Source organism: Pinus tabuliformis, chromosome 2_2, assembly GCF_031772625.1.
Source record: "Pinus tabuliformis cultivar Carrire ecotype Pingquan chromosome 2_2, CPIR1, whole genome shotgun sequence".
Taxonomy (NCBI): domain Eukaryota; kingdom Viridiplantae; phylum Streptophyta; class Pinopsida; order Pinales; family Pinaceae; genus Pinus; species Pinus tabuliformis.
The window spans coordinates 119,749,464-119,773,123 of NC_142300.1; the positions used below are offsets into that span (position 1 = coordinate 119,749,464).

Sequence of the window (23,660 nt, forward strand, 5' to 3'; positions counted from 1 at the left end):
AAAACCAAAAGCTAAGAGCATTTTATGAATATAATTCCAGCTAAGTTTGTCGAAGGCTTTGGAAAGGTCTAGCTTGAGAAGCATACCTGGTTTTTTGAGAAGCTTTAGAGAGTGTATGACTTCATTTGAGAGAATTATTCCATCCATGATCTGCCGTCCCTCGACATACCCCGTCTGTTCTGGAGAGATGAGCAGTGGGAGTAGCGGTTTGAGTCGGTTTGCAATAACCTTTGAAATGAGTTTGTAAATCACATTGCATAGCGCTATTGGTCTGTACTTCTCAGGTTTGCTGGAGGCTGCTTCTTTAGGTACCAAGGCTATGAAGGTTGAGTTGAGGGTCGGGAGGACCCAGTGCATGCTGCGGGATTCTTCCACTAGATCCCATACTTCAACTTTGATGAGCTCCCAAAATTCATGAAAGAAGTTGGCTGTGAATCCATCTGGCCCTGGAGCTTTGCCATCTTTGAGTTGGGCCATGGCTTCTTCTACTTCCTTTGGTGAAACAGGTTGGAGCAGTTGATTGTTGTGGTCCTCATTGATAATTTTAGGAATGTGCTGCGTGATGGCCCGGATTGCCTCATCCCGATTGCCTTCAGGTTCCTTTAGAATGTCCTTGAAGTAGCCTGTAAATTCTTTTTCCATGTCTTCATGAACCTCTATTCTTTCACCCTGTTGATTGTTGACAAAGGTGATTTTGTTGTGCATGCGCCATTGTATGGTAGTTTTGTGGAAGAATTTTGTGTTTTTCTCTCCTTCTTTAAGCCAGCTTATTCGAGATTTTTGCCTCCATAAAATTTCCTCTTGTTTTTGACGCTCTTCTATCTGATTCCAAAGGCTCTGCTCCTGTTGAATTTGTTCTTCTGTGCGGCCTTCCAAAATGAATTTTTGTTGTAGTACTTTCATTTGCTGCTCCAGTTTTTGTCTGCTCTCCTGTATGTTGCCAAAATGAGTTCGGTTCCATATTTTAAGAACTTGTTTCAGATGTTTTAACTTTTGTTGAAACTGATACATCTTGGCTCCCGCAGGTGGTATGTAAGATGTCCAGGCTTGATTGACTACATCCTTGAATTTGATGTTTGTGAGCCAAAAGGCTTCGAATCGAAAGGGTCGATTGCAGCCATTACCTGGTCTTTACCAATGAAGCAAAATTGGCCAGTGATCTGAGCCGCTTTGGGGAATGATTGAGGCGCTGAAATCTCCTCCGAGGTGGATCGCATTGTCTGAGATTAAAAATCGATCTAGCCTTGAGGCAATGTGGTGAGCTCCTTTACGCTTGTTGGACCAGGTAAAAATGCCATTGGAGGTGGGGATGTCCATGAGCTGATTGTTTTGTAAGAATTGCTTGAAGCCACTGCTATCACTGTCGAGCCGGATTCGACCCCCTTGTTTTTCTTCCATGGATTTTATGATATTGAAATCGCCTCCTCCAATCCATAAGGGGAAGTGTCTATTTGCATTGAGGAGGGAGATCGTATCCAGGAGGTCCAATTTTTGCTGAATCGACTGTGGGAAGTATACATTGGTGAGGTGCCCATGGATGTTGGTGCCTATGAGATGGAAGGTAGCTTGAATAAGATGAAGAGTGGCATGGAAATTGTCAAGTGTAACAATCTGCGGGTTCCATAAAATGGCCAAACCGCCTGACGCCCCTGAAGCATCTACTGATACTGAACTACTGCCTGCCCATATTTTGTTGCTGAGTTTGTCTATCATTGTGCTACTGCCTTTTGTTTCTTGAAGAAAGACTATTGCTGGTTTTTCTTGCATAATCAGGTTTTTGATCATTCTGTGTTTAGAGGGACTGTTGAGTCCTCTTACATTCCAGGAGATGATCTTCATGGAGATTGAGTTTTGGGTTTGTAGAACTTTGTCAGCTTGGGGAATTGCCCCGAATCCATAAGTATTTCCCCGACTATTATTGTTCTCTGAAGGTCTGTTTTTCTGCCCCGTTTCTTTGTGTCTTTAAGGATCTTTTTTCCATCCCAGTGACTGCCTCCTTGAATGCCCAGGCTTTTATGGTGATGCACCCTAGACAGAACTCCTTCAAGTTTATCTATTTGCCAGGGGGGGATTGAGTCGTACTCTTTTTGCTTGCATGTTGTCTCCAGTTTGGAGATGTCAAGCTTGGAGATGTCAAACTCTTCCAGATTTACATCTTCCCGATCTTCCTCCATAACAATTGGAATGTTGTGTTCCATCTCCACTGCATTTTCATGAAGACTCAAGGCTAGTGCTGCGTCAAGATCCATATCTGATGCGATTTGATTTTCATTCATCATGGTTTTCCCCTTGGAAGGGATTAGGGGTTCGAGATCTGAGACAGATTTGGTTTTCTCCATTGAGGGTGTATCTGCGGAGTTGGAAGAGGCTGGGTCCGAGGATATTAAGGTGATGGAGCGGTTGGAGGGGGGCGCGGTGGGGATTGGTTGATCTGGGGATTCAGAGAAGGGATTGTTTGGAATATCTTGCGAGGCTAGGACAGAGAAACGGTTCTGGGGGTTCACCTTGGGGCCTAGGTCTGGAATAGCTTGGTTTTTCTTGGCATGCCGGTGGCGGGTGGGGACTTTGGTAAAACCATCTTGGTCCTTATTTGCATCATTAGAAGGAGCCAGGGGCTGTACATTTAAGGGGCAGTCACGGAAGAGGTGGCCGTGCTCATGACATTTTCTGCAGCGAAAAGGGATATGCTCATAATCTAAGGACTGCTTCCATTCATAGTCATCGTGAAAGAGACTTACCGTGTCTGCAAGGGTCTTGGTTAGGTGCATCTTGACGCAGATCCTAGCATAGGAGGTATATTTGCGCGTCTTTGTTTCGGTTGCAACTTTGATGAAGGTCCCCAGCTTGTTGCCGATGTCTGCCAGCGTTTCTTCTTTCCAATATTCCACAGGAAGTGAGTACATTCTTATCCATACAGGGGCCCAGCTGAAGTCTTCTTTGTCAGGGTTGAATCGTGGCTTCCATTCCGTTAGATACAAACCTGAGGAGTTAAAGAAGTACGGGCCGCCTTCAAATATCCTTGTTTTGTCCTCGAGACAGTTGAAGATGGCTGTGAAGAAGCCCTTTGGACCAAGCTGCAACGTCACTTGTCCTTTGGGCTTCCATTTTGAGGCTATCCATCCTTGTAAGGCTTTTTCTGTGGGCCAGAATCCCAAAAACTTTCCGATGAGAGCGTAATCCTGCATGTATTGGATTTCCCCATTGATGCGGTGGCTTGGCAGTTCAACCTTGATCGATTCTGCCGCTTTTGGTATACAAGTGGCTGAGGTCGCTTTTGTCTTAGATGATTCCGCATTGGTGTGCTTATCATTGCTTTCGATGTCCTCTTCATTCCGAGCTGAGTGCATCTTTTCTTTCTGCGTCCTTTGCTGGTCTTTTTCAGGTTCCGGATCTGTGTCTGCGGGGGGCAGAGTCACAGGCTTTCGCGTGTTGTCAGATGGGGGCATGTCCTTTGGAGGGGAGGCGGAGCTCTCCCCTCCTGCAACTGGTACCATGGGCGGCCGTCAGTGGAGGAACCTGCAGCGGCTATGGCAGGTCCGTTCAGCGGCGGCTAGGTTATTTTGTCGTTCACTGTTGAATCGCTTCAGAGCGCATTTTTTTTGCATCCTTGTTCACCGCCGAAGTTTTGTCATTTAGTTTAGAGGTTGTAAGTAATTTATATCACACCGCTTATGGGGAAAGGGCAGTATTTTGCCTCGAGCCATTGATTCCATTGAGCGATTAATGTGTGGCGGAGGGACTATTCATGAAACCACTTTGTGATCGCGTGATAATGTGTGGTCGCAAAGGGTCGTGCGATATGCACGACAGCCATTGGACCTGGACACGTTGATCAGATGGCTATCGGAAGTGAAAAGGTGATGGGGGTTTAACAAAAGTGGGCCTGATATATTTAAGAGTTAATTAATCATATCGTGGGTGATGGGATTGGACAGGGAGGCTATTAATTAACCGTGAGGGTTAATTAATCCCTTCTTAATGTGGCAGGGGATTAAGGGCTATTAATTAATTAATGATTAACTAATTAATTCCCATTTAAAATATATTATGGTTATAATTAACCAAACGGGTGGGATATATAGAAATTCAGGGTTTTATATAATTTAGATAATACGAGAATGGGTAGATTTTTGTAGGGGATTTATATAATATGGGTTAATAGTTAATATGAATTTATGAAATGGAAAAGCACTAAGCATAAAAAATTTGAAGTGTGTATTTTAATCTTAGGTTAAGGTGAAAAAAGGGTTTTTGTGGAAATATTTTAGTTTTCCTAAGTAAAATAGAATTTTACTTAGGAAAAAACTTATCAAGGGAATGAATGATTTTTATGAAGGGATATGATGATTAATGAATGGTCTTAAGTACTTAGGATTTACAAATTATTGGGCCGAGGGTCCCGTCCCTCCAGAAGTCAGAGAAAAGCTCTGAGCCCCTCTAATTTGATACATACCTGGTGCTTAGGGGAAATTTGTGAAAATTTAGGGAATATCAGTAGGGAAATTAATTATTTGACTTTGCTTTGCTTGAGATGTTTTCAATGTGATACATGCCTTTGCCTTATGATGAAAGTAAAAGATTGACACATTTAGAATCATCATTCATCACATCTAATTCTGCAACCTTCATCTCCCTACCCTACCTACCTTAACCTAGCATTTTTACTTCTTTATTTGGGTGCACTTAAACTGGCAAACCCTTATGAAACTTTCTTTTCTTTTACATGGCAATGCCTATCTAAATCTACATTGATTACATACAAGGGCTCAAGTTAAACTATTGAGCTCCTTTTTTCACTCTACCTATCTACTTATCTGCCAACATTACACTGTTTGGTCAGATCTTTATTCTCTATCTCTACAACATGAAATTGAAATATGAACTAGCCAAGTTTAAATTGTTTGACTATTCATAATTTGTGGCATAAGTGACAAGTTGCACACAATTGTTTATTATACAAAGTGAAAAGGTAGTGGTAGTTAGACTTGCACACTTTCCTTGGTCTTTCTTTTTGTTGGGGTTCATTTTCTTTCATTTTTTGACCATCTTTTATTTCTTTTCACCCTTTGATTTTTCTTTTAAGGTATACCCTCTTTACATTTTTTAAATTTTTTGATTTTTTGAAAATATGGAAAACCTTTGCAACAGGTAAAGGTATGAACATATTACATAGTTCATCAAGTCAATCATTATATATGACACCTATTTGTATAGGGGCATAACAACTCGAATGAGGGAAGAGACAAGAGCTCCCATGACATAAACATAGTCACAGCCAAGGAGTAGATTAAAACCTAAAGGGCCTTTGATAACCATCATGTCTATATAGACAACCTTTCCTCCCAAATTAATAGGTAACATAGGAAGGATCCCTAATGGTTGACTGGTTCCTATGTTAAAAACTAACAGATTTTGCGTGACGAGGACAAGCTGCGAGAACCAAAAGTTTTCCAAGTAGTTGAAGATAGAATGCTAATAGATGCACCCTCATCTATGATTGCGCTAGGTACAACCATATGGTAAGCATGTACTATAATCTGGAAAGGCACATAATATGGAAGATGATATCGTACCAGTTGACTCCAATCACAAGAAGTGGCCAAACTACTCAGAGGGGGTGTCGTAGGAACATGAGAGCTGAGCTCTTGCACTATGGGAACAAGAGGACGGTCTCATGCAACTTGGGAATGAGATGATTTTCCTCTAGTTTAGTCACAACTAAAGAAACTAGATGAATCTGAGTAGTATGAGGTACAATATCTACCAGAAAGGTATGACTAACTGAAGGTGGAGCTAAGACTACCATTTTCGCAACCATTGGTTGGTCGAGAACGAACTCACCAGACTCACTTTTAGAGAGAGTGGAGTTGATGAAGGATGACTTTTGACCAATCACTAGATCAACTAGCAGAGGATCAAGGGAAAGCTTCCGATAATCAACCAAAATACAAGGCTAGGAAGTTGTAAGGTTTTCCAAATCTTTGGAAGCCTCATAAAGAAGAGGACAAAGATGAATGGGATGATTACCTTCACACAACTTATAGGGATATTTGATTTTTCCATTTTTCCCATGGACCTTATTATTACTAGTGGAACGTTTGTCTCCAGCATGAAATCCATAGGCTAATGACAAAGGTCAAGGTGAACCTGTGGGCCACACTTCTAAGACCTTAGGAGTATCTGGACAATTCCAAAGAAGGTGGTCACCCTTACATGACATGCAAGGGAATTTTACTTTCTGAGGCTCGATGGAAAATTTTCATTCATTAGTTTCATTGGTAACAATAGTTGTTTGGTTGCCCCCTCGCTTATTTCTCTTCTTCTTCTTCGTCCTCTTCTTCTTCTTCTTAGCTTCCTGGTTACTAGAATCCAAACTTTCACCAAGCAAAGAGGAAGAACAGGGTGAATAAATAGGCGAAGAAGGTAAGGGATCAACTTTAGGATCAAAATGAGGTTGATGTTGTTCAAGTGGAGGAGAACTTGGTTGAAAAGCAGTTTGGACACTCAGAAAGGCCAACGTTTCCAAACTGGCAAACCAATGGTCAATCGAGGATGGGCCAGCATTTCCATATAAGGAACACCAATATTTCCAAAATAAGGAAAAGGACTAAGATTCCTATCATATGGGTTTCCTTGACTGGTAAACTCAAGAAATGTTGCAATTGGTATCAACCTAAGATCTACTAAGGAGTATTTTCAGGGAAGGATGTTTTTCCATGATAAATTAATTGATTTTAGAACTTTAATAATGTAGTTTTTAACCCCGTACAAAAATTACTTGCATACAAATTCTAAAACATAGCGAGACCCATGAAGAAATGTTGTCTTCACATCCACCTATTCTACATCAAATTCAAAAGCAGCAGCAACATTTAAAAATAATCTAATAGAAACTACCTTGACAACAGGAGAATAAATATCACCAAAATCAATTCCCAACACCTGGGACTAACCTTTTGCTTCCAACTGAGCTTTGTATTTCTCCACCTTTCCTTCTACATTTTTCTTCTTCTTAAAGACCCATTTGCTGCCAATGGGTTTCCTTCCAGCTGGTAACTCCATCAGATATCGTGTCTAATTTTTTTGCAAATATGCCATTTCATCAACCATGGCCTCTCTCTAGAGTTTTCCATCCTCTGAATCTACTGCTTCCTTCACAGTTCTGGGATCATCATTAGTAATAGATAAAGAAAAATTTGAACAGAAATCAGATGGACTACACCTGTCTAGCTACCTTCCTTCTCGAACTGATCTTCTCACACCTAGAGTTTGTGGCTCTTCATCTTCTGATTCCTCTTCTGCTGAAGAGTCTGATTCTCCCTCCTTTAGCTCAAATTACATCTTCTCAGGTTCCTTTGGTTTGACTTCATGTTTAATAACATCTTTAACCTCTCTGAACACCACATCTCGGTTGTACACAATCTTCCTTATTAGTGGGTTCCAAAGCTTATAACTGTTGAGATTGCGACAAGATGATGGAGCTTAGTGAAAAGAGTCGCCTTCACTAAGTGGGCCCGCAGGCAAATTATGGCGCAAGTTCTATTTATGATCACAGTGTGGATGATCACAGTGTGAGTGATCACAATGTGGGTGACCAAAATGTGGGTGACCAAAGTGTGGGTGATCAAAGTCTATTTTTAGACTGGCTGTCAAAAATAGAAAAGTCAAATATTATTGTCTCATAATAATATTTGGACTATAAACTTGATCTTATTCTCTTGGAGCACTTCAGTTTGAGCTACAGATGTGGCCCATGCAGCTGTCAGAAGGAAGTATGCTTTTCTTATGAGTCAGTTGAGTTGTTGCATGCATGAATTCAGTTAGAACTCAATCAGTGGAGTTTGGTGGAGTTGATTGTGGAGTTGATGGAGTTGTGTTCAGTTTGACTTGGTTAAACTAGTTGTAGTTAGTCTAACTGCAAATAGACTAATGATGAGCTGTTAAACTAATTATTAACTCATAATACAACTACAGAATACATCAGTTAACTCAGTTGCATGTCAGTGCATGTTCAGTTCAGTAGGGACAGGTGTTAGAGAATCAGATTGCTATCAGTTGTGACTATAGTTGTGCATAAGATCTTGCACAATCAAGGGATTGAGTACGCCAATGAGTTTGCTCATGTATTTGCCCAGTTTGTAGCTTCTGCTCACGTCTTACACCTTGTGAGTGATTCTTTGGAGGTGAAATACGAGTTTGGTAGACCATTCTCATTCATTCTTGAGCAGGTATTGAGCAGTGGAGGCAGGCAAGCAGTGGAATAGATTTGGAGATTAGATCTGAGTTGTATTGTGTGTAACAGGTGGAGTTGGTACTGGATTGCTTGTGATAAGCATTGTACTTTGTAATGTTACATGGTTTCAATTATTAATATATAGATAGTGTGGGGTTTTTAGCGAGATGCTTTCCCCGGGTTACATACTGTGTTAATGTGTGAATGCTCTTGATGTTTTATTGTTATTGATGCTTCTACATTGATGATCAACATAGAGGAGCTTATGTATTGTGTATGTATTCCGCAATAGTACATGATCAGGATAATCTCTGTTGAATATGTGTTAAATTATTCAAAATTTCTACATGGTATCAGAGCGAGCTAGATAATTGTAGAAAATATTTTTACATGGTATCAGAGCTGTTGATCATCATATCTACTATTCAGGAAGTGTTTACATTCTATTTCTTCAGGCAGAGTCTGTAATGGGGCCAGGTAGCCTCTGGATTCATCCTTCCCTTGGAAGGTGAGATATCCAGTGAATACCCATACAGTCAATCTCTGTACGAGAAATATTGTGTTCTCATGAATCTTAGATCTGAGGTGGTTGAGTTGGTTGCTGGTGGAATTCGAATTTGAAGCAGTGTTTTCTTGGTGACAACGCAGCAATTTCTTTCAACGGATTGCGGTTGGAGTATGCTCTTGAGGGCAGCTCAAACTATATTGCATGGAAGGACAGGATGGAGGCAGTATTGGATGATAACGGGCTGAAGGAGTTCATAGATACGGATATCCCAAAGCCTACTGATGCTGCTGAGGCGGAAGTTTGGCAAAAGAAGACCACAAAATGTCGAAGGATTCTGTTGGAGGGCGTGAAGGATCACATTGTGTCCAGCCTCCATGGAAAGGCTACTCCATATTTGATGTGGAAATCATTAATAGAATTATTCCAGAGCAAGAGTGATCAGAGGAAGCTAGCGCTCAAAGATAAACTCAGAAACATCAAATGCGAGAAGGGTGACAGTATTCCCAAGTATCTCACAAAGTTCACTCAGTGTCGAGATGAGCTGGGAAGTGTGGGGGTTACTGTCGATGATGAGGACTTGGTGAGATTGGCTCCCCTTGGTCTTTCGAAGAGTTGGCATTCCTATTAGGACTCTGTCAATGGTCGGGAGAAATTGCCAGGATGGGAAAGACTATGGTCAGATCTTGTGCAGGAGGAGATCAGGCGGAGTACCAGGGACAGATCTTCATCAAAGGGAGCTGATGAAGAGAATTGTGCTTTGGCTGCCAAAGCAAAGAAAGGGAAGAGCAAGAAAGCTTCTCAGTCTGGTGCGAAAGGCAAGAAGCAGGATATGTCCAAGGTGAAGTGTTTTCACTATCACCAGCACGGACACTATGCCACTAATTGTCCGCAGAAGAAGAATAACAAGCAGGTTGCTAGATCTTCAGTAGGAGATGCTCTAGCCTCACAGTTTGAGCTTGATTTTTCATTGATCGCATGCTTGGTTTCAAGTGTGATGGGATCAGTGTGGTTCTTGGACAGTGGTGCGTCTTTTCACATGACGGGAGATAGAGATTTGTTCTCTGATCTGGAGGACAAAGATCTTGGAGTGCACATCGAGATGGGCGATGATGGTAGATACAGTGCGACCGGTATCGGTACCATTTCCTTTGAGAGGGAGTCTGGTAAACCCTTTGTATTGAAGGAAGTCATGCATGTTCCAGGATTGACGAAGAATCTCATCTCAGTGGCGATGTTAGAAGACAAGGGGTATGATGTTGTTTTCAACGAGGGAAAGGCTTTCCTGTGCAGCAATACAACTGGTGAGACCCGGAAGATAGGGGTTCGAGTGAGGAACCTTTATCAGTTGCATGTAGATGGATGCGCAGCAATGGCGTGCAAGGCAGAAGGATTGGTGAGTCGAGACGATGGCGAGTTGTGGCACAGGAGATTGGGTCACCTTCACCATGGAGCCTTGAAGATACTGCAGCAGATCACTACAGGGCTTCCTAAAGGCACACTTGCGCAGTCAGATCAATGCAAGGGGTGTACTTTGGGGAAGTTTGTGAAAGCCGCCTTTCACGAGAAGGATAGTCACGCCACGACGATCCTTGAGAGAATTCACACAGACGTGTGTGGACCTTTCTCAGTTGCTTCGACAGCAAAACACATGTATTATGTGATTTTTGTTGACGATTTCTCTCGTAAGTGCTGGATCTGCTTCATGCAGAAGACGAGCGAGACATATTCAAAGTTCTGTGAATTCAAAGCACTAGTCCAGAAGGAGTCGGGGAAGAAGGTGAAATCTCTTAGGAGCGATAATGGTGGTGAATACATCTCGGATGAGTTCAAGGATTTCTGCAAGGCAGAAGGGATTCATAGAGAGCTCATAGCTCCCCATAACCCACAGCAGAACGGGGTAGATGAGCGGAAGAATAGAACGATTGTGGGTGCTGCACGGGCAATGTTGCATGAACAAGGCCTACCCCTTCACTTGTGGGCGAAAGCATGCAATACAGTAGTTTATGTGCAGAACCGTTGTCCTCATAGGATACTTGGCATGAGTACACCTGAGGAGACTTATTATGGTAAGAAGCCTGATCTTTCTCATTTGAGGATTTTTGGTGCTAACATTTACATGCATGTGACAAAGGATGCCAGGAAGAAGTTGGAGCCGACCGCAGAGGTTGGGATATTTGTGGGGTACACTGATACGCCCCACAACTATCGTGTGTATTTACCAGATAGTGGTAAAACTGTTGTGCGACGGGATATAAACTTTCAGGGGGAGAAAGCCATGAAGTGTTCACTTGAGAGGGAGCTACACTTGCATGCAAATGAGGAGCTATTCGTTCCTAAGGATGAGCTTCAGGATGTGGATCAAACACAGGACGAGGTTCATGGAGTGGAAGAGACCACTCATGCAGTGCCAACCATCAGAGGGCAAAAGCGCTTGACAGAAGCTGAGCGACTGGCTCAAGATGCAGAGAAAGTTGTAGGAGCACCTACAGCCCAATGCAGGCAGAGACAGTCACCTGATCGGTACACTGGATACATGGATCTGATGAGCAAGTGTGTTGTGACTGAGCCATCCTCTTTCGAGGAAGCTGTGGAGGATCTCGCATGGGTAGACGCCATGGTGGAAGAGTATGATTCTATTGTCAGAAACAGTGCATGGGAGATTGTTCCTAGACCGGAAGGGAAATCAATGGTGGGTTTGAGATGGATCTACAAGGTCAAGCAGGCAGCTGACGGGAGTGTGGAGAAGTACAAGGCAAGATTTGTTGCCCAAGGATTTTCACAGATAGAGAGGATCGATTATGAGGAGACCTTTGCACCTGTCACAAGATATTCTTCCATACGGACGATTCTTGCTCTCTCAGCGCAGATGGGATGGCACATTCATCAGATGGATGTGAAGACTGCGTTCTTCAATGGAGTCATTGAGGAGGAGGTGTACATTGAGCAGCCCGAAGGCTTTGAGGTCTTCAGCAGTGAGTCGCATGTGTGCAGGCTCAAGAGAGCACTGTATGGGTTGAAGCAAGCACCACGTGCTTGGTACACACAGATAGACAGTTATTTCACAGGACTTGGATTCTCCAAGAGCGAGGTGGATCCTAACCTATACCAGATTGTGGTGGAGGGTAAGTTTCTTATCATTGTACTGTATGTTGATGATTTGATTCTAACGGGTGATAAGCTGTTGATACTGTCATACAAGAAGGATCTTGCTACAGAGTTTGAGGTGAAGGACTTGGGCTCCTTCACTATTTCCTAGGATTGGAAATATGGCAGCGCAGTGGTGGACTGTTTGTTTCTCAGGGCAAGTATGCTCGGGAGATACTGGAGAAGTTCAACATGCATGGCTACAAGCCTGTTGATACTCCTCTTCTTGGAGGTTGGAGGAAGGAGGATGCCACTTCGGGAGAAGAAGTGGATGCCACTGTTTATCGATAGTTGGTGGGGCCGCTGATGTATTTGGTCAATACACGACCTGATATATGCTATGCAGTTAACCAGCTTTCACAAGCTATGGTTAAGCCTACCAAGCTCTTCTGGAAGGCGGGCAAGTATGTATTGTGCTACTTGAGAGGCACATCGGGATATGGTTTGTGGTACAGATAGGAGGATGAGGTGAAGCTATGTGGCTTCACGGATGCAGATTGGGCAGGGAGCCCAACGGACAGAAAGAGCACATCAGGAGGGGTCTTCAGTATTGGATCGAAAGCAGTTTCTTGGTACAGCAGGAAGCAGAGATCCATGGCACTCAGTTCAGCGGAGGCCGAGTATATGGAAGCAAGTTTGGCTGCATGCGAGGCTATATGGATGAGGAAGATCCTGGTTGGTTTGTTCGATTCTCATTTGGATCCTACTATGATTTACTCTGATAACCAGAGTTGCATTAAACTCTCGGCTAATCCTGTATTTCATGATAGATCTAAGCATATTGACATCAGGTACCATCATATCAGAGATTGTGCGCAGCAGAGGATCATGTTGCTTTCATACATTCCAACGGAGGATCAGGATGCTGATATTCTGACGAAGGCTCTCACCAGGAGCAAATTCGAGTACCACCGAGGCAGGATAGGGGTTGCTGATAATCCATATCTTGTTGAGAGGGAGTGTTGAGATTGCAACAAGATGATGGAGCTTAGTGAAAAGAGTCGCCTTCACTATGTGGGCCTGTAGGCAAATTATGGCGCAAGTTCTATTTATGATCACAGTGTGGATGATCACAGTGTGAGTGATCACAATGTGGGTGACCAAAATGTGGGTGACCAAAGTGTGGGTGATCAAAGTCTATTTTTAGACTGGTTGTCAAAAATAGAAAAGTCAAATATTATTGTCTCATAATAATATTTGGACTATAAACTTGATCTTATTCTCTTGGATCACTTCAGCTTGAGCTATAGATGTGGCCCATGGAGCTATCAGAAGGAAGTACACTTTTCTTATGAGTCAGTTGAGTTGTTGCATGCATGACTTCAGTTAGAACTCAATCAGTTGAGTTTGGTGGAGTTGATTGTGGAGTTGATGGAGTTGTGTTCAGTTTGACTTGGTTAAACTAGTTGTAGTTAGTCTAACTGCAAATAGACTAATGATGAGTTGTTAAACTAATTATTAACTCATAATACAACTATAGAATACATCAGTTAACTCAGTTGCATGTCAGTGCATGTTCAGTTCAGCAGGGACAGGTGTTAGAGAATCAGATTGCTATCAGTTGTGACTATAGTTGTGCATCAAATCTTGCACAATCAAGGGATTGAGTATGCCAATGAGTTTCCTCATGTATTTGCCCAGTTTGTAGCTTCTGCTTATGTCTTACACCTTGTGAGTGATTCTTTGGAGGTGAAATACGAGTTTGGTAGACCATTCTCATTCATTCTTGAGCAGGTATTGAGCAGTGGAGGCAGGCAAGCAGTGGAATAGATTTGGAGATCAGATCTAAGATGTATTGTGTGTAACAGGTGGAGCTGGTACTGGATTGCTTGTGATAAGCATTGTACTTTGTAATGTTACATGGTCTCAATCATTAATATATAGATAGTGTGGGGTTTTTAGCGAGATGCTTTCCCCGGGTTACATACTGTGTTAATGTGTGAATGCTCTTGATGTTTTATTGTTATTGATGTTGCTATATTGATGATCAACTTAGAGGAGCTTATGTATTGTGTATGTATTCCGCAATAGTACATGATCAGGATAATCTCTATTGAATATGTGTTAAATTATTCAAAATTTCTACAATAACCCTTTAAACCATCCTTATACCCAATAAAGATGCACTTTTCAAATTTACTATCCAATTTTGTTCATTTCTCCTTTGGAACATGTACATATGTGTTGTGGGGAAAAGTATCCGACTCGGATGACCCTATCCCTACTCTAAGGGTGACAGTCCTTAGCAACAACTGAAAGTAAAGCTTTGATATTTTCCTTTATGAAAGTACAGAGAAGGAAGAAAAGATTGACCAACCGGTGTCTTTCGCTTTTGTCGATCCTGTCCTCTCTCTTTGTCTCTTGTTCCCAGCTCCTTGCTCCCTTTGCCGGCCCAGCTACACACAGATCCTGCACAAACAAGAGAGGGAAACTACAAGAAACATGTACTCATAACTGATGCATGGATTAGAGTGAATCAGATATACAAGTAAATACAATACATCAATGCAATACAAGTATATAGGAGAACATTCAAAGCTTTATTGATAGAAGTAAAAGGGTTCTGAGAAGGTTACAACCATCAATGGCTCCAATCCAGCAGCACCTCCCCAGCAGCAAGAAATCTCCTCTTCACCTCTATAAAAGCAATCACCCAATAACTCTAACTGTAAACCAACAACACTTCCTTACTTTGCACAAAATTCCAGCCTCCTTAGACCTCATAGAAGAGCTCTATATATAGGAGAGAAGAAGAGAGGATGAGTCAGCTTGAGGCTGGCATGAAGCTGACTAGTGTCCCCTCCCTCTTCAGTTAAACTTCAGTTCTTGAGTCCACTTGGAGATCCTTGCTTACACATGGAGATCAAGTACCTCTTACTCATCACAGGGCGAATCCCATGAACCAAGTGTCAGTTTGGAAGCTTCCTGGGCAATTGACACCTTGCAGAATGACTGTGCCACTTGGCCAATCTCGCCCAGCGCAGGTAGCCTTCATTAGATTTGACTTTCAGCGCAGGTACAAGGAGGAGTAGTTGCATTCCAGCGCAGATGCTCAGTGGAGCAGCTGACATGATCCAAAAATAGCCTGTTTTTGAGTGTTTTCAGGTGGAGAACTGATGGGAAGTGCTGTGGTTTGCTGACCTTGTTCTTCTAGGGGTAAGAACAACATGTTTAGGGACTGAGGATCCCTGTAATTATTGACATTTCATGCTCCATGCTGCGAGGCACAAAAATGTCTATAACAGTTGCCCCCTAAAGTATGAGGCCGTTTATCGGGTGAAATGCTTTATCTAGAGGGTCCGAAGTTCATTCCAGTGCTGAGGAGGCGCCCTGTAATATAATACAATACAATACATTATTTTTCATTTTGTTTTCATGATCTAGCTGAGGCGGGCATTCCCATGCTCAGCTTTATAAATACATTTTGGTACATAGAACAGACGATCGTCTGATGGTAGACTGATAATTCTCTGCTGAAATTATCATCCTTTGAGTAGGATGATCATCTGCTGCAATGATGTACATGACAAATTCTTTTATATTTCCTGAATATGTATCGCAGCCCGGATGGATGAAACTAGATCCGGGGTCTTCAAACTCGTTCGATCTTCACTCTAAGTACAAGTCGATCCATGTGAGAATTTCGCTGAAGTCGAACATGGAAAGACATCGCTTGATTACCGGTCAATGATGAAAACCGTTAACAAGCACGAGAGGAATCACCGATAATGATAATGACCCTCAAGGTACTGCAGTACAATTCAGGTGGCGTGAATAAAGGACTTGGCGTCGAACGCCACGCAAAATCTTCTGGTCGAAGGTCATTGATGTATACCTGTCGCCGGAAGTGAGAAACTTGCCATTGAGGCATGCAAGCTTCAAAGTACTGATGGGGTTGTTCCTAGATCAACTTCTTGGATAATGAGCTGAAGTCGACAAGAAGCGATCCGTCAAAGGAGGGCCTTAATGAATCCCACATCAATGACACGGAACGGAGCTAATGATTTTAGTGGAGGTGAAAACAAACTGTGATATATGATTCAGGGTGGCGATCATGAATGGATGAAGGATAATGTATGGCAGTGGATGGGACATGGTTGACACTTTCAGAATGACCTCTCTTGAACATATAACGACACTGATGCGATGGATCGGTAGCATTACCCCAAGTGTGGATGGTTTGGCGAGGACCATGGTGATGAGACCGGTGAATGAAACAACCCAACCCGATGTGGTACGGAGGAAAAGTGTCATGTTCAAGAGTGACTTGCTACCATTAAACTTTGATGTTCTCCCAATTTTTCCCCAGTCATTTCTGACCAGTACCTCTTTATTTTTGTCAAGCTTGAGGAGGATAACATATGCTTGTTCTATAACCTGCCCTTCGGGCAAGCCCATCGCTATGATTTAACGAGCTTAGCGATAGGGAAACTCGTTCTCGTCTAAAGACAAGTTTGTCGCTATTTAATCATTTTAACGAGTCTAACGACAAAGAAAACTCGGTCCTTTTCATTTTTAGAGAGTCTGAAAAGGTACAGAAAGTTAACTCCATAATTCCTTTTTCGTCATCTAATCCCTTAAGTCCGAAAAAGTATAAAACAATACAGAAGGGATGAGTTTTCGATTGCTTTAACGAGCCGAACAAAACAAGCGCTCGATCTTTTTGTGCAATAATCCCTCAGGTCCAAAAAGATTAAAATCTAGAGGAGGGATAACGTTCCGGTCGTTTAACGAGATGGAAGGCCAAAACTCGGCAAACTTTTCATATTTTACGAGTCAGTGAAAAGAGCTCAAAGAAGACTCGTCTTTTGAGGAACGAGTGATAGACAGGGATAGCAGCAGATTCCAGGTACAGGTTGGAATTTTCCAATCACGGCAGTGTCACAAGGATGGCTAGGTGAAATCACTCTTCGCAGATGTTTCTCAAAAGAGGTAAACACACAAATGGAGGTGAATGATCGGCCAAATGAAAAGTGGAGGTGACGGTGCACAAACACGACCAAGGCTTTTATGGCTGATGAATTTACGATCTCAAAAGGGTATTTACCGGTTCATTTTTTTCTGAATGAGCTTGAACTCTAAAGGAAAGCCTGCTCATAAACTTATGTTTATTTTTTAACGAGCATGAACTATGCGCTAAAACTGCTCGGATCTTGCATTTATTTTTTAACGAGCATGAACTATGTGCTAAAACTGCTCGATATACCAGTCATAATAAGAATGCCTCCTGTGAGATAGCTATTTTTTAAGGAGCTTTATCTCACGAAGCTATGCTCCAATTTTGGCAAGTTTTTACCTTTGCCCCACAGGCTTTCTTCATGTAAGGTCGGAAACGGCTAATCCTACAAGTTTAAAGGGTTAGACCTACGGGTTTAAAGGGAGGACCTAAAAATTTAAAAAATAAATAGTCGTCCCTTGCTTACATTCCAAAAGTTTGCATGCCCCCAGGCGTAGGACAGAATTTCGAGGCTGCCCCTCCTCTCCCCTACTTCTGCTTTTCTTTGGGTGTTCACAGTTACTTGTCATCTTGCCAATCTAATGTTAACGATACTAGTCTTCTCGTTATTTTAGGGGGTCTTATGCGGTACTCAGGCTTCCCGTCGGCCCAACTTTTAACGAACAGCTATTTGTGACAAGAGAAGAACACTACTCAAAGACAAAACATTGGTATTATTGAGGGAGGCTTGCTTCTTTCTTATTATCCGAAGAGGGTTCTATTCGCTGCCGCAAATCAATCTCTTTCTTCAGCGATGTCTATCATTGGGTTTACTCAAAGATGGTTACCCCTTGTCACAACAATATAGTCTCCTTCTTTGGAGGCTGCCCCTACTTATCCTTCAAAACATTTGTTTTAATGGGTGAGGCTTGCTTTTCCCCAAAGATGGTCACTACTTGTTACAATAAAGGGAATTCCTACTTGGGCAGTGCCCACCTATTTAGACAAAGGTGAATGACTCTTTTGCCAAACACATAACTTTAACAAAAGAATACTATTCCAGAACAACCCCTCTTCCTTCCACGGACGGGGTACGGACTAGTCATATTCTTCTGCGGAAATTATGCCTTATACCCGGGGTTTCTTCTGCCCGAAGCAGACCAGGGTGCATGCCCCCTGGGTTCCAGTCTTTCTTTCCGAATCACTCACACTCATCGGGAAGGAGGACTGGGGGCGGAGGCGAATCTTGTGTGAACAGACCATTTAGGAATGGTATTTGACTATTTGCGATGCGAGATCCCGGAAACGAAAGTTGGTCTACGAGCTTGACCACCCTTCCTTCGTATGGAAAACACATTACTCTAAAGAGTGAGGAGACTATCGCTCCCATGCAATAAATATAGTCGCGTCCAAGGAGTAGGTTATAATCCAAGGGTCCTTGGACGACCATCACGTTCAAATTAACGGTCTTCCCTTTCAACGTGACAGGCACATTGGGGAGGATTCCTAATGGTCGACTGGTTCCTTTATCAAAACCTGAGAGATTTCTTAACTCAGGTAAAAGCGTCGGGGAACCCAGTGCTTTCCAAGCAACAGAGGAAAGGATACTCACAGACGCCCCTTCATCAATGATAGTACCAGCCATGATCATTCTATAGATCTGGACAATGATTCTGAATGGTACACTGGCTGGTAACCGGGGTCTGCCTAGTTGATTCCAATCAAAGGATACAACCAGGTTGCTTGGTGGTGGGACCAAATATACGGCCGGATATGACCCTGATGATGTTCCTTCCTGCGATAAAGGAATGGGCGCATTGCCCTGACGCTCATCAGAGTCGGTGCTGATGAAAAGAACCTGGATGGTGTCATCCTTATTCTCTTCAGTGAGGGTGTCGCATGAAGATGACTCTTCGGCGACGGTGTCATTTGAAGATGAAACTTCTGAAGGTAGAACCGGGTCAACTGCCGTATCGACCTTTGGACTTTCGTCCGGTCTGGATTCAGTAGGTTCAGTTTCAGTGACTGACGCTTCAGCCGACCACTTGAGCGGGCCAGCTGTATTTTCAACTATCGAGGGATTAGGCACGAGTTTTTGGTATCCAGGAGGAAGTCGTAACGGTGATACCGGACGATCTTCCAAAACTCTCTTCGCCTCATCTAAGAATGGACATCGGTGAATGGCGTGATCGCCTTCACACAACATACAGGGTGATCTTGGTCTCCCTTTTCGTCCTTCACTCTCGCTGGTTGATGGACTGCAATCAACATGACTACCAGAGGTTGATGCTACCGGATTGTGCAACCTGGGGGACGAGTCCCTTAGTATCCGGGGAATACAAGGACAATCACGATGGAAGTGGGTCCCTTTGCAAATGACACATGGCGATTTAGGCCCGGTCGGTGCAGTGTGTGGGTTTTTGTCAGCTGCCTTTTGCTTGCCCCCAGTCGCCTTCGCCATAGGCCCCTTCTGCTTCTTTTCTCTCTTCTTCTTTTCCTTCTTCTCCTTGGGAGGTTGACTTTTGCCAGCTCCACCTTGCGAAGAGGAAGGATCAGAGGAAGTATTGTAAGAAGTGGAAGGCTGGTGGGTAGTTCTAGACTGCTCTGACTGTTGATTCGACTGCTCAGGATTAGTGGCGATCTGGACTACATTAGTTGAAAAGAGCCATACAGGTAGGCCAATTGTCAATCCTGGAAGTGACAATGTTGCCATATGAGGCGCACCAACATCTCCCCAAGAGGAGAAGGGATTTGGACTTCTGCCAAGGTTGCTTCCTTGGTTGGTGGGCTCCATACTTTTCAACTGAAAGATCAACGTGGGAATAACAGGTGATTATGTTCCGCTTAAAATAAATTTTATTAACGACGCTTTTAGACACAAACTTGCTTTTTCATGTTTTAAGAGTCGAGAAAAAGCTAAAGATGACTCTAGTCGCCTTCGATGTTTTAACGAGCCCGAAGTGACAAATGCTCGGTTGGACTTTTTCAGTTATAGAGTTTGAAAAAGGCCAAAAGAAACTGCTCTGGAGATCTAGGCAGAGGGTGTGCCAAACCTTTCGCAAAACCACAGAATACGTTTTACGGTACGGGTGGTCGATCTTCGTGAATGCTGTGTTCACTGCATCGCGATCAGTAGGGCGGCCGACACGGCTTCCTAAGGATAAAGGATAAATGCCTATAGGGGTCTCCCAATATACGCGACGGTACGCGGGAGCACAAGTCCGTATTAGTGCCACCGATTCTCAGGAGGAATCACCCACCTTCGTAGAGATCGACAGTCACTATGTTTAACGACGCCGGAACACGTCTCTACCTAGACCTCTAGATGTTTGCGTTATGTTACAAAGTGTTGTTATGTAAATTGGGTTTATTTTAATGTTGATCTTGCTTAGCAGTTTGCCTTTAAGGATCACCACGAGATGTATATATACAACTTCCTAAATGCAATCTAAGATGAGAAGCAAAACTTTTCAATCTTTCAACCTTGAAAACCTTAATCTACTGAGGGAAAAGAAAGACACAACTTTTCGCACAGATCATAGAACACACACTAAAATGAAAATTTTCCTAAATCGTCAAGCACACAGTCAAATGCAAAATGCACAATGCAGATATTTCTTTTCTTTTTCCTTAATGTTGATGTAAGACAGAAAGGAAACTGTTGTATAACTTCGAATCTAATTTCAAGCGAAAATAAACAAGCTTGTCCAAAATCAAAAGACACCTTAAGATCGACTTGTTTAGACACTGGAAATGTATAGATTCAAACCATAAAATGAAAAACAAACAAACTCAAACAGCCATGAACAGTAATAAAACTAGCTCTTAAGATCACAAAGACACTTTTACAGTTCAGGATCTAAGAGGCCACAGCTATACTGGTTCGCTTTTCACAATGGGAAACTGTAACTGAAGCAAGAAATACTGAAAGAACAATCACAGTTTCATCACACAACTGAGGCGGAATAACGTCAAGGAAAGTTGGTTTACAGCAAGTACAATGACAAGCAATCAGCAGCAAAATAACAGTGAAAACAGGGCTCAGACACAGTGGGAAACCTCAGGAAGACATAGCCTAACTGGATCAGCGCAGGCTCTGGTCTGTCAAATTGACTCTCAGCGCAGTTCCCGAAGGGAGTACCTGTGCTGGAATGTAGACTGCCTGTGGACAGCCTGCACTGAGACACGAGAGTTGCGTTTACAAGGATTTCCGGGTCATAAAAAGCTCAAAAATTCACTGTTTTTGCTGAAATAAAAAGCTACAGGTCAAGTACAAGCTAAGGGATGATCAAGAGGATGAAAAGCTATCACAAAGAGTACAAGAGTCTTTTGTAGATCAGCTCTTCAAATCATGAATCTGCTCAGTAAATGAGCAAGAGTAGCAGCCCCTCTACTTCGCTTTTGATATCGTCAAAAGCTTTTCGATTTGGTACTCTTTGGTTCAGGAAATGAATAGCAAAGATACTACAAACACCAACAAGATACTAGGCTCCCCAGCGGAGTCGCCAGTTTGTTGTGGGGAAAAGTATCCGACTCGGATGACCCTATCCCTACTCTAAGGGTGACAGTCCTTAGCAACAACTGAAAGTAAAGCTTTGATATTTTCCTTTATGAAAGTACAGAGAAGGAAGAAAAGATTGACCAACCGGTGTCTTTTGCTTTTGTCGATCCTGTCCTCTCTCTTTGTCTCTTGTTCCTAGCTCCTTGCTCCCTTTGCCGGCCCAGCTACACACAGATCCTGCACAAACAAGAGAGGGAAACTACAAGAAACATGTACTCATAACTGATGCATGGATTAGAGTGAATCAGATATACAAGTAAATACAATACATCAATGCAATACAAGTATATAGGAGAACATTCAAAGCTTTATTGATAGAAGTAAAAGGGTTCTGAGAAGGTTACAACCATCAATGGCTCCAATCCAGCAGCACCTCCCCAGCAGCAAGAAATCTCCTCTTCACCTCTATAAAAGCAATCACCCAATAACTCTAACTGTAAACCAACAGCACTTCCTTACTTTGCACAAAATTCCAGCCTCCTTAGACCTCATAGAAGAGCTCTATATATAGGAGAGAAGAAGAGAGGATGAGTCAGCTTGAGGCTGGCATGAAGCTGACTAGTGTCCCCTCCCTCTTCAGTTAAACTTCAGTTCTTGAGTCCACTTGGAGATCCTTGCTTACACATGGAGATCAAGTACCTCTTACTCATCACAGGGCGAATCCCATGAACCAAGTGTCAGTTTGGAAGCTTCCTGGGCAATTGACACCTTGCAGAATGACTGTGCCACTTGGCCAATCTCGCCCAGCGCAGGTAGCCTTCATTAGATTTGACTTTCAGCGCAGGTACAAGGAGGAGCAGTTGCATTCCAGCGCAGATGCTCAGTGGAGCAGCTGACATGATCCAAAAATAGCCTGTTTTTGAGTGTTTTCAGGTGGAGAACTGATGGGAAGTGATGTGGTTTGCTGACCTTGTTCTTCTAGGGGTAAGAACAACATGTTTAGGGACTGAGGATCCCTGTAATTATTGACATTTCATGCTCCATGCTGCGAGGCACAAAAATGTCTATAACAATATGCATCACATCCAAATACCCTTAGATGTGAAAGAGAGGGTTTCTTACCAGTCCAAAGCTCTTGTGGAGTCTTATCCTCCAACGTTGATGAAGGTGACCTGTTGACCAGGTAACATGCAGTCTCCACCGCCTCTCCCCAGAATTGTTGTCCTAGCCCGACACCACTGAGCATGCTTCTTGCCCTTTCCATCAACATATTGTTCATTCTTTCTACAACTCCATTTTTCTCAAGTGTATATGGAGTAGTCTTCCACCATGCTATACCACACTTCTTACAGAATTCTTCAAATTCCTTACTGCAAAACTCTCCACCATTATTTGTCCCTAGCACCTTTATCTTCTTCTCTGTCTGGTTTTCCACTAGAGCCTTAAATTATTTAAGCCTGTCAAAGACTTTAGATTTCTTCTTAAGGAAATATATCCATGCATTCCTTGGGAAGTCATCTATAAATGATACATAGTACATAGACTTACCTAGTGATGGAACCTTCACAGATCCAAACACATCAATGTGCACAAGCTCTAATATTTGTTTCACCCTCTTACCACGAAAGGGGAAACTCACTCGATTTTGTTTCCCATATACACATTTTTCATAGAAATCAAAATCCAGAGAGCTATTACTAATACCTTCTACCATACCTTTACCATGAAGTATTCGGAGGCCCTTCTCTCCAATATGTCCAAGCCTTTGATGCCACAGCATTGTCTTCTCTCTAGAGACCACTAGATTTTATGCTCCACTTTCAAGAACCACATAACTGTTGCACCCATCAATGACAGTGCTACCTTGTAGCTTGTACAGAATTCCAATTCAAACTCCCTGCATCAATACTAGTGCTCACTAAACCATCTTGCAGTTATCCTTCTCGAACACCATTTTTACACCTACATAATCTAGCTTTCTTACAAAAATCATATTTCTGGCCAATGCTAGAATATGCAAAGCACCCAGAAGTGTTCTAACTCTTCCACCTTGAAACTTCAACTTTACTTTTCTACGACCAACAATTCTAGCCTTCCTATCATCCCCTAAGAAGACATCACCACCATCGTATTTCTCATACTCACAGAACAACTCTCTATGAGGAGTGAAGTGAAAGGATGCACCTAAGTCAATCAACCATGCCTCATGATCTACATGTGTACTTGAAGAAGGAAAGTACACATCCCCACCTTCATCCGAGGTGGTTTTCTACTCTGTATAAAGACCATCATCAGATCCCTTTCCTTTGTCAGGAGCTTCAGATTTACAATCCCTTTT

General features: G+C 42.7%; 1 protein-coding gene across 1 annotated transcript; it reads right to left on the minus strand.

The window, feature by feature from the left end:
* Nucleotides 1–1,131: 1,131 nt before the first annotated feature.
* Nucleotides 1,132–1,713, minus strand: LOC149191640 (uncharacterized). The gene has a single exon (XM_089406729.1). The coding sequence runs from the start codon at nt 1,711–1,713 to the stop codon at nt 1,132–1,134; it is 582 nt and encodes a 193-aa protein (XP_089262855.1).
* Between the last annotated feature and the right edge of the window lie 21,947 nt (nt 1,714–23,660).

What these genes read in the sequence shown, in the direction of transcription:
- LOC149191640 (XM_089406729.1), bottom strand. Translation starts at nt 1,713, where the DNA reads ATGATAGACAAACTCAGCAACAAAATATGGGCAGGCAGTAGTTCAGTA.